This window comes from Adiantum capillus-veneris, chromosome 2 (assembly GCF_014529385.1).
Source record: "Adiantum capillus-veneris isolate H3 chromosome 2, ASM1452938v2, whole genome shotgun sequence".
Lineage (NCBI taxonomy): Eukaryota > Viridiplantae > Streptophyta > Polypodiopsida > Polypodiales > Pteridaceae > Adiantum > Adiantum capillus-veneris.
This window is the reverse complement of record NC_140932.1, coordinates 74,434,423-74,446,620: the sequence shown is the minus strand read 5'-3', so window position 1 is coordinate 74,446,620 and position 12,198 is coordinate 74,434,423. Positions and strand designations below refer to the sequence as shown.

Sequence of the window (12,198 nt, the reverse complement as noted above, 5' to 3'; positions counted from 1 at the left end):
CTCACATTCTGGATGTAAAGCTTAAAGGGGAGTCTATTCCAACTGTATCAGCTTCTGCTATTACTTCTGTAATGAAAAAGCATCTTTCTGCGTACTTGGTTTTTGCACGTGAAGTGTCGGATTGTGATGAATCAAATTTATCTGTGCTAGATAAAGAAAGGTCAATGTTTTTACAACAGTATAGTGACTGTTTTTCCGATTCATTACCGTCTCAATTATCGCCAGAGAGACCCGAGGACCATGCGATAGATTTGGTGCCAGGCAGTAGCCCACCAAATAAGCCTTCGTACAGGGTTAGTGCGGCTCAACAGAAAGAGATAATGGGCCAAGTACAAGAGCTGTTAGAAAAGGGGCTGATTCAGCCCAGTTCATCCCCATTCTGTTCTCCAGTGTTGTTGGTGCAGAAAAAGGATGGATCATGGCGTATGGTGCATCGACTATCGTGCACTGAATAAGAATACCATCAAGAATAGGTTCCCTATACCTAGAATTGGTGATATTCTAGACAAATTAGGAGCAGCAGCTATGTTTAGCAGGATAGATCTAAAGAGTGGGTACCATCAGATCCGCATTAGATCAGAGGACGTGCACAAGACTGCTTTTAGAACGACGTTTGGCCTTTACGAATTTTTAGTGATGCCCTTTGGTCTCACAAATGCTCCTGCTACGTTCAATAGGATGATGGACAGAATTTTCCGTCCACACCAGCAGTTTGTTGGTACATTCTTTGATGACATGATAGTGTACTCAAAGAATGAAGAGGAGCATAGGCATCACTTGGCCATTGCGTTCGAAGAGCTACGCAGTCATAGGTTGCTCATCAATGCAAAGAAAAGTGAATTTTTTCCGGAAGAGATCCACTTTTTGGGACACATTGTCTCAAAGGGTGGTGTCAGAATGGAACCTGCAAAAGTTGAAGCGATCAAGTCATGGCCAGATTTGAAGACGGTGCACGATGTCCGAAGTTTCTTGGGACTATGCTCCTATTACAGAAGGTTTATCCGAAATTTCGTTGAGATTGCTTCACCTTTACATGCTCTTCAAAAGAAGGCAGTCACCTTTAGATGGACAGAGAAAGAGATTTCAGCTTTTAATCTCTTAAAGGAAAAGATGACTTCAGATCCAGTCATTGTGTTGCCAGATCTTAGGAAGTCATTTGTGGTCCAGTGTGACGCTTGGGGTAGTAGCATTGGTGCATTGCTAATGCAAGATGGTATGGTAGTAGCCTATGAGAGTAGAATCTTGGAAGGGCCAGAAAAGACTATGCAAGTCTATGAAAAAGAACTGTAGGCCATGATTCATGCGTTCTTAAGTTGGAAACATTACCTGCTAGGTGCAGACTTTGTTGTCCAAACAGACCATTAGACCTTGTGATACTTCTTGACACATGCAAAGTTATCTGAGAAGCATATGCGATGGGCAAATATCTTGTCTATGTTCCACTTTCAGATTGTGCATGTGGAAGGCAAGAAAAACGTTGTGGCTGATGCCTTGTCAAGGAAGCCATAAATTTCATAAACTTGATGATATGAGGGAACAATATACAAATGATGAAGATTTTGCAAGGGTCTTCGAGCAGCTAATGGATGGACAACGTCATGAACACTATCTTCTCAAAGATGGGTTCATGATGATGCATGGCAGGTTGTGTGTCACAAAGCCATTGCGACGCAAAGTTATGGAAGAGAGTCATGTCCCACCGTATGCAGGGCATCGTTGTATCGATGCTACAGTTAAAGCGGTTGAGACATTCTTCTACTGGCCTACATTGAGAAGAGATGTTGATGCCTTTGTGCGAGAATGCCTAATATGCTAGAAAGTCAAGTTTGACAGGCAAAAGGCACCAGGGTTATTGCAACCACTACCTATTCCAGATAAACCATGGGAAAGTATTGCTATGGATTTTATCTTTGATCTTCCGAGAACGCAGACAAGAAACGATGGTATTTGGACCATTATTTGCAGATTCAACAAACATGCTCATTTTATTCCTATCAAGAAGAAGATAAAACCAGATCAGATGGCACGCTTGTTTATGAGAATATTTTCAAGTATCATGGCATGCCACAGTCGATTGTTAGCGACCGTGATCCACGCATGACAAGTTTGTTCTGGAGAGGCTTGTTTGAGAATATGGGCACAACGCTGAAATTCTCTTCGTCATTTCATCCTCAAACAGGTGGGCAGTCAGAAGAGGCAAATTCTACTGTCCTAGATCTGCTGAAGTGTTATGTGTCAAAGCATAAAGGAAAGTGGGAGCAATATTTGCCATTGGTGGAGTATGCATACAATAATACAGTGCATTCGTCAACTGGCAAGGCACCTATCGAGATAGTTGAAGGTGGCAAGAAAGTTCAAAGTTCCTCCCATACTGCATACAAAGGACAAGATATTTGAAGCAGATAAGTATGTTCAGGACATGGATGAAATGTACAAGAAGGTCAAAGTGGCCTTGAAGAAAACTCAGGCAAAGCAAAAGAAAGCAGCTGATCGTCACCGTCGTGAAGTAGTATATTCACTTGGTGATTGGGTGCTTTTACGCTTTGAAAAGGCAAGGTTAAAGAAGATGAAGGGCAAGGAATGACTATTTCCAAAGCTAAGCATGCGTTACTATGGGCCTTTTCAAGTGTGCGACATAATCAGTGATGTTGCATATAGGTTGAAATTGCATGACAGTTGGAAGATTCACAATGCGTTTCATGTGAGTCTTCTCATACCCTATGTGGGTGATGTGCCAGAAGATATGCCAGCTGAAGATCAGCCGGAAGTCGAGGAACTTGACGAGATCTTGGTCCCGGAACAGATTTTGGCACATAAGGAAAGAAAAGTGAAAGGCAAGGTTGCTAGGCGTTACTTGGTAAAGTTCAGAAACTATCCACCAATGGATGCTAAGTAGATGGAAGAAGGTGAACTTGCAGAGTCACCAATTGTGTTATCACTTTACCTGGAAGCCTTCGATTTGCAACCTACCTTGACCCCTTGAGTTTCAAAGCTACATGGATTGTCAGTGTGACAATGGCTTCTGAAACAAATGATGTACATGGTATTTAAAGTGAGCTCACATCAAATACCTGTTACATGAATGTTAGAGCTGTACAGATTGTCAGTTTGGCAATTGCTCTTATGGAATGTCCAAAAGTATGGTTAGTGCTATAGAAGTGGGTATTTCTTGTCAGTTTGTCAAGGATACAATAATTGCTTCTATTAAAGGGTACATGTGTAACTGCATTCTTGAACTGTCGGTTTGGGTATGCTCGAAAGTGTTACTGGGCCCAACGTGTACTATAAGACAGTGGCAAAATGTGTAGCTACCATTTTGTCATTGGAAAGTTAGCGACTCAAAGCAATGGCAGAGTGCGAAGCTACCACACTGTCATTGGGACAGGGTTCACACACAGGCAATACATGTGTCGACGAGGTGTTGAATACACCAAGGTTGACAATGAGCATGTATGTGTCGTACATGTGTCGACAGGTGTTGAATACATCAGTGTTGACTATGAGCATGTATGACATAGATGCAAACGAGGACATAGATGCGTAGCTCTTGTCGAGCCTCACGCTCGGCCTCTATTGCAGGGGATGGCGAGGTCTACTGTTGGGGAAGCTCTTGTTGCCTCTTCTGCGAACTTGGGTTTGCTTATATATTAACTTAGCAAAATTGCCCTACCTACTTTTGTTGGAAAGTCACTTAAAAGTAATAAGTGAAAATAACCAATAAATAGGAAAATAGGCTAAATGCACTGGAAAATTCCCCTAACTCATGCTAATGGATTTTGATGGGAATTCCGATGATCATGCTGTGTGCAACCGGAGGATATGCATCTATGCTAAGTGAGTGGGCATGCACGGTCTACGAATAGACTCACAAAAGTGCTAGATCACTGCTAATCTAACTTGACGGGATTGACTGAACCCTGCTGTGGTGTAGCTTGTCCACGGACACATAGGGTTGGGATGTGTCACGTGACACGAACTGTGCTCAAGGTTCCTTTTGTTCTTATAGAAGGTAAAGCCTTTCGTTCTTAGTGAGAGAATGCTATGATCACAAACAAAGTGAATGGTCACTGTGTGTGCCAGTGTATGAGACTGAGAGAAAGAGAGAAAAGAGAGATACGACACCAGAGACATTGTAAAACCCTCCTCCGAAGGCCCCACTCTCGTCAGCGAGAGTGGTCTACTTATGATTGCACAAAGTGGTACAATGCGTATGCAATGGACTGATGCAACTTGGACTATGCCGATGACGACGACGACGACTTTAGTCCTGAAATCTGTGGTCTTCTATCTGCTCAAATTCGGGACTGTTTCGGTGGCTGAAAATGACTGTTTTGGCTGCGTTTTTATGGTTGAAAATGGGGGGATCTTCTGCAACCAACTGGGGCTGAATCTGATGCTCTGTTATAGGCTGAAAACGCTGCTGTCCTGATGTCGCTGAGGCTGAAATTTAAAAACGCTGGCTGACTTGTGTCCTTAGCAAAAACGCTAGGCTTGATGGCATCCAAAAACGCTGATGGGCTGAACGGGAAACGCTAGCAAAACTGATGCTTTTGCTGGCGATTGGGTGGATCTGCAACCGCTAGGGGACTGGGAGATGAAGGCGATCATGCAAGGGATGGAAACGCCAGGGATCTAGGTACTGTTGCTGCTGATGCGGAAACTGTCAAGACAGAAAACGCTAGGTGCTTGAGGGTGTTGGCGATGACGGCAATGGAAAATGCCAAGGTTCTTGCTGGGTTCTACTGAGAAGGTGCCTGTTGAGCGGGAAGCTCCTGTTGCCTCTTTTGCCAGAAAGTGCTAACTTGGGTTTGCTTATATATTTTCTTAGCAAAATTGCCCTACCTACTTTTGTTGGAAAGTCACTTAAAAATAATAAGTGAAAATACCAAAAATAGGGAAAATAGGCTAAATGCACCGGAAAATTCCCCTGATTGAATCTGATGGATTCTGAAGGGAATACTGACGATCATGCTGTGTGCAACCAGAGGATATGCATCTACACTCAGGGACTGGGCATGCACGGTCTACGAATAGACTCACAAAAGTGCCAGATCACTGCTAATCTAGACTGACTGGGTTGACTGAACCCTGTTATGCTGGAGCTTGTCCACGGACACATAGGGTTGGATGTGTCACTTGACATTAGAAGCCTTTTTAGTGTAAAGGCAGTGATTTGCATCATTGCGTTTGAACCCATGGTTAGGCATAAAAGTATCAAACTTCTTGTACCACCGTCTAGGGGCTTGTTTCAGCCCATACAAGTTGCGTTTCAGTTTGCATACCAAATGCTCTTTCCCGGGAATGACAAAGCCCTCATGTTGGTGCATGTACAACTCTTCATCCAAGTCACCATGTAAGAAAGCAGTGATAACATCCATTTGATCCAACTCGAAATCCAAGAGAGCACATAAAGCAAACAAAACACGGAGCGTAGTCATCTTCACCACAGGTGAAAAGATCTCTAGTCTATGCCTTCCTTTTGTGCATAACCCTTAGCAACCAAAAGTGCTTTGTACTTGGGTTTGTCATCAACACATTTGATCTGATAAACCCACATGTTAGGAATAGCCTTCCTACCTTTGGGCAAAGGTACAAGCTCCCATGTATTGTTTGCATACAACGATTGCATCTCAGATTTCATAGCAAGCTCCCACTTACTTTTGTCTTCACAAGATTGGGCCTCTTTGTATGAAGAGGTTCCCCTTCATCTGTCAACAAAATGCAATCCATAGATGGTTGAAACCTCTGTGGTTGCCTTTTAACACGAGTAGACCTTCTCACCCAATGATCTACATCAACTGGTAAGGGTCTACATCGTCCGGAATGCGCACACCATCAATTGGCGGCTGATTTCCAGCATTACCTCGTTGTTGTAATTCATTTTCAGGATGCTGGTCATGCGGTACAATCCCATTTTGTGGATCTATTTTGTTGTCCATTGTCTTCTTGCAATTGCACAATAGGTTGCTGCTCATTTTCAGCATCAGAAGGAGTCAAAATTTTCAGCCAAAGGTGGCTTTATGGCTTGCTGATTTTGTTGAAATTTGACCTTCTTTTTGGCAATGTCTACATGTGTAGCATTTTTTTGCAATTTAACCTGATTGAAAACTACATCTCGGCTGCATATTATCTTCCTGTATTTAGGTATCCAAACTCGGTAACCCATCTCTCCCTCATCTCCATATCCCATGAAGATGTCCTTGATATATTTCATGTCAAGTTTGGTCCTCTGATCAATAGGTACATGCACAAATGCATTACAACGAAAGACTCGTAAATGGTCATATGAAGCCGGTTTGCCAGACCAAACCTCTTCAGGAATGCCATTATCTAACGCATGATTCAGAGAGCGATTGTACACATGAATTGCAGTTTTAAGAGCCTTCCCCCAAAACTTTGAGGAAGATTAGCCGTGGACAACATGCATCTCACTCTCTCACAAATTGTGTGATTATATCTTTTAACTACACCATTAGATGATGGATTATAAGGGGCTGCCAATTCCCGCTTAATACCATACATCTCACAAAAAATGTTAAACTCACGTGATATATACTCTCCTCTATTATCCGTCCTAATAGCTTTAACTCAAAGCCCTTTTGTGTAGTCACAAATGCATGAAACTTCTTGAATGAGTCAAGTACATCAGTTTGACTTTTTAGTACATACACCCATGTCTTTCTATTGTGACCATCAATAAAAGACACAAAGTACTGTGCACCTTCATGTGAATTCACAGGCATAGTGTAGTTTGCGAGCGACATTAGAGGATTAAGAGAACTTCACTTGCTTTCCATAGATACAATCATTACAAAAATCAAGGCCAGGGCCTTTTACATCAAACTTCTCCAAAGAGGAGAAAACATCAAGCCTTTTTCGCTCATATGGGCAAGCCTTTTGTGCCAAAGCTCCTTGTGAGAATGGACTTCAGCCATAGCCAAAAACTTGCCATGTTAATGCCTTGCAATATAAATTAATAAAGAGTTTCCTTCTTGCTGTTAAAACCGGCCTGTAAGCCGTTGGACGTTAGCTTTCACCTGATTCTTTAACACTAGACTTTATGTAAGGTGCAACGGAATGAATGTTTGCGCTTTGCTCAAGATGAGTGCTCCGAACTGTGCTCAAGGTTCCTTTTGTTCTTATGGAAGGTAGAGCCTTCCGTTCTTAATGAGAGAGTGCTATGATCACAAACAAAGTGAATGGACATTGTGCGTGCAAGTGTATGAGACTGATAGATAGAGAGAGAAGAGAGATACGACACCAGAGACGTTGTAAACCCTCCTCCGAAGGCCCCACTCTCGTCGGCGAGAGTGGTCTACTATTGATTGCACAAACTAGTACAATGGGAATGCATGTGATTGATGCAAGTCTAGGCTATGTCGGCGATGACGACACCGCTCTAAGGGTTGAAATCTGCAAGTGAGTATATGCTGTCCAAAAACGCTATAGGTTGAAATCTGCGACTAGTCCAAAAACGCTGATTTTGGGGGCTGTTATTGTGGGTCTTTGACGCTGAAAATCTGCAGGTTTAGGGCTGAAAACTGAGGTTCTTAAGGGCTGAATCTGATGGTCTTTCCAGGCTAAATCTGCTACTCTTTCTACTGCTGAAAATCGCCAGGCTGAAGACTGCAAAGGCTTAGATCTGCAAACGCTGGGATATCAAAAACGCTAGGGTTTTAGCTTTCCAAAAATGCTAGCCGATGTCTGTAAAAAACGCTAGGTGCTGGGCTTCGGTGGCGATGATGCTGATGCAAAACGCTAGGCTTGGGAAGGTCTTGGCGGTGATGGTTGCTGGAGCTCCTTCAAAAACGCTAGGCTTAGGCTGTTGAAGAAAACGCTAGGGGATGGGAGTTTCTTGCTTGGAGGAAATCCACCAAGTTCTTGTTGGAGAAGTTGCCTGTTGAGCTTGGCTCCTGTTGCCTCTTCTGCCATTTAGTGCTAGTTTAGGTTTGCTTATATACAAACAAACTCAATTTGCCCTACCTACTTTCCAACAAACACTTAAAAATAACAAGTGAAAAATGTCAAAATAGGTAAAATAGGCTAAATGCACTAGAAAATTCCCATGATGGAATCTCATGGATTCTGATGGGAATGCTTATGATCATGTTGTGTGCAACCAGAGGATATGCATCTACACTAAGTGGGGATATGCATCTACACGAAGTGACTGAGCATGCACTGTCTACGAATAGACTCACAAAAGTGCCGGATCACTTCTAAATCTAGATTGACTGGACTGACTGAACCCTGATCATGCTGTAGCTTGTCCACGGACACATAGGGTTGGATGTGTCACGTGACATCCCCTCCTTTTCAAAATGAGGCACTGGTACTGAACTGTATGGCGTCAAGGGAGATCGCCAATAGCATCCGGAATCCTGGAAGGGATTTGTTGGCCTAGTCTGATGTGTGGGTCGTGCGATACTTGAACTTCATAAAGGTCTGCGAAGCTCGTTTCTTTGGGCCGCGCCAAAAGCGACACAAAGTCTTCTGTGGCTCCTTTGATGCTTCAACTTCGTCGAGTGTCATACTTCTTTCTTCTTCAAGAATCTCCATGGCTGAAAATTCCTGAAACCACTGTTTTTGGGTTTGTGCATACGCGCAACCAGTGTGGATGACAGTTTGTTGTTTGTTGATTAGAGTGGTATAGTGTTAGAGTTTAGGCATCCCTTCGGATTCGTTCAGTCGGTCCCAGTTTCTCCTAGGGATAGGTGCCAGGGAGTGAGGGCTGTTTTGTGGCTGTACCCGACCAGTGTGAGGTAGGTTTCTCATGTCGGGTTGAGTCTAGCCATGTTTAGCCTTGGGTTTTGGCTCAATTCCATGGCCATTAGGCTCCTGTAGGGTGGGAGTATTGTTCCCATCCCTGCCGGTATTTTTCCTATGTGTCCCATGGGCACCTGATGCCCTCTTCCCGTATTTTTCCATTTATGCAGGGTCGTGGCTGGTGGACAGCTGGCCGACCTGGAGGCTTGGAGGTATATACCAGAGAGCAGGGCGCCTGTAGAGGGACACAGTGCACAGGCTTTGGGGAGCACAGGGCGCCCTCAGGGGGCAAGCCCTAGGAGGTGCAGTGGGTAGGAGGAGGGCCATTCAGCCCAGCGTTTTCTGCTTTCCCAGCGTTTTGGGCAGCACTCAGCTGCAGGTTTTTGGTGGGCAGCAGGTGCAGAGTTTGGATCATCTCCTTCGTGTAGCACCTTCTCAAGGCAGCCTCTCATAGGCCCTTGTGACCCCGCAGTAGCAGGTTTCCTCAACCGAGATCTAGATCCACACTAGATCTAGCCAGGAGGAGATGCACCAGTTCTATGCTCGAAGAGCATGTTGGAGTTGATGCCCATGTGGAGACCGTGTCAGTGGTCTCGTGTGCAGGAGCAGTAGGCAGTGTCAGTAGCAGTCGTAGTTGTGTGTGCCTTTGGTCTATCCATTGGGCATGTCAGTTCTATGCTGGACCACCCTTGGTCACTTGGATGAGCAGATTGTTATTAGCATGGAGGGCCCCTCTCTCTCTCTCTCATTCATTCCCAGACGTCTTGTCTCTTTCTACCTCAGTGATTTCTCTTCTCCATAGGTGTGCCTTGTTCATGTGTTTGGCATTGCAGGTGTTTTAGATCGGAGTTGAGGTACCCACCGGATCACGAGCCAGTTCTTGTCTTTATTGCGTCTTCCGTTGTCACCTTTGACACACAGACGATGGGTTCATGACCCGGGCAGGGGGGTGTAGTTCAGCTTAGAAAAAAACGCCAAGGCCTAGGGAAAATATGTGGGCAACTCATCTATACTATCCCCACATGTTTATGTTTTATTGAATAAAAACTTATTTTAATGCTGTATAAAATTATATGTCATGCATGGAATTATATACGAAATCAAATATTTTATGTGTAGTTTGAAAGGGGTGGGGGGTACATGTAAGGATGGCTGACATTGCTCCTGTCTCTCTCTATAAGGTCGGATAGATCTTTAAGGTTTCATGGGATAGTTTCCTACGACGCTAAAATTCTCTTCTTCTTCTTCTCTCTATGGGGCATATGGCACATAGTAGCACGATCTTACCGTATTGTATTGGTTGGTGTGCTGCCTTTTAATGTATGAGTTTTGGAAAGAGAACCTGTCTTTGCACTGCTGAACTTAAATTTTTTTTGCCATCACAGGAGGATGGTGTCTCTCAGAAGAAGCCGTCAATTCAGGATATACCCGAGGTCCAAAGCCTCAGTGAAGATAGCCATTTTAGCTTTGCCAGCTTCAATGTAGCAGGGTCACAGAAGGAAGGAGCAGATACGGTATCAGATCCTCATGATTCTAAAGCTGAGAAAAGTCATGGTAAAATACCTGATGACATGACATGCTGCAAAAAAAACGCGGAAATTTGCAGCGGATTTCTGAGTTTAGAGAAACTTGCTTGTCATATGGAGTCTCTTGGTTTCCAGTGCTTACCACCTCGAAAACAACCTCTTGTGGCTGGTAAATACCTCAGGTATGTGAGGAAGAAGGCCAAAGGTGGAAATTCTCTGCAGCTTGTACATGCTGACTACTTCATGGTCTTATGTGCATGTGCACATGTGATTAGAGTTCATCCTGTTGCATTGCATTGGTGTGTCCAAAGGATTGAGAAGTCTTTACTCGCTATAGAGGAGAAGGCGAAAGACTTCTCAAATATGGAAAGTTGATTAGCTAGATTTAGTGTGCCCATGCTGCTAGAAAAGGTGATGCCATGGTGCTAGCGGTTTGTTTAAAAAGAAAGTTTGTGCTCCTCTTGAGTTGACCAAGGATCTTCTGTAAATCACATCCATCCCATCCCCCCCCTCCCCCCCCACCGCCCCACCACACACACACACTTCCCCCTTCTTTCCATTCTATTTGGTGCTACCTTTCTAAACAAGGTGAAGGTCTACGTAGGCATTTCAAAACCCTTCTTAAATGAAGGGACGCTTTCACTCATATAAATCTTCACAAACATTTGTATGTCTTTCTCCCTTCTCTAACAAAAAAAGGCAGTGCCCATGCTTGAAGCTTGGCACCGTGTAGTGCAGGTGGAAGTATGGGTCAGCCATACCATGTTTGCCCTCATCAGCATCTTTCAATTACAGGGGGCAAGGCTTACCAGTCAATGATGAATGTTTGTACAATGCCATTTTATTGCGGCAATCTTTTGAAATGTCAATTATGACGGCAACAATTGCTATGTGCATGATATTTTGTTAAGGGTTCGTAGTCAAGGTGTGGTGAACTCTCATGACTAACACCAGCCACTCCAAGAAGATTCAATTCAAAATTAGTTTATTGATTAGTTCTCTTGACTTCATGTGACGGCTCATTTGAGAGTGCACTCTCTCAAGGGGAAGATGACCACAAGGTTGAACTCACTCAAGATGTCACCTACCCAAACCGGAGAAATTACGGCACTATGCTTCGAATATGAGCGATACATTGAGGAAGTTATCTATTTTAGCATGCCAATGGATTGCTACAAAGCCATTGAGGCTCAATATGATTCATGTGGAGCTTGCTTATGAGTAGTCCTTTAAAACCGTTAAAAGAGCTAAAAAATTTGAAGTTTTAGCATGCCAATGGATTCCTACATAGAACATACTGTGAACAAAAAGCTATCTAGTGCTTGGATCTTAAAAAGCCTTTGATGGTCACTACGATGCATGTGAAGCTTGCTTAGTAGTAGTCCTTTGAGAACATTAAAGTGCTATAGACTATGAAGACTCCTACAATTTTTTTTTTTGCGTGTGGTTCTAATGCTTTCTTTGGGTTCGTTTAAGCACTTTGAGTTATCACCCCATTGATCACAAGGACACATCATTGGAATATCAAGTATTTCATGACAAGAGAATGTTGAAAAGCAAGTGAGATAAGTGGATTTTTCTCTTTCTTTTGGGGAGAGAGGTGAAAAATGATCCCCTTGTGAGTATTTGAGGTTGCATGTGCATGCATCAACTGTGAGGAGTGAGTATTTCTTGCTTTTGAATGTATATATATTTTTTCACAAACTAATTATGTAGAATCTCAATACAAATTGAATAAAATAATCAAGCTGCCAATAGGTGAAGACTTAAAAGCTTACAATGACAAGAATGAATCTTACCTTGATTGGTCAAGAACGAGGTTTCCATGATCGAGGCATCCATTCCAACACAGGAGAAGCTACTCTGGCAGTGGCTATGAATGCATGTTTACTAGTGGTAGTTGGAA

General features: G+C 43.4%; 1 protein-coding gene across 1 annotated transcript in view; it reads left to right on the top strand.

Moving 5' to 3' along the window:
* The window catches only part of LOC147462988 (TATA box-binding protein-associated factor RNA polymerase I subunit B-like), a 41,096-nt gene extending 29,908 nt beyond the window's left edge, over positions 1 to 11,188 (top strand). Inside the window, exon 4 of the mRNA XM_086486555.1 lies at positions 10,152 to 11,188. Within this exon, the coding sequence (XP_086342681.1) occupies positions 10,152 to 10,667 (516 nt within the window). The 3' untranslated portion in view covers positions 10,668 to 11,188. The remainder of the gene's footprint in view (positions 1 to 10,151) is intronic.
* Positions 11,189 to 12,198: the final 1,010 nt, after the last annotated feature.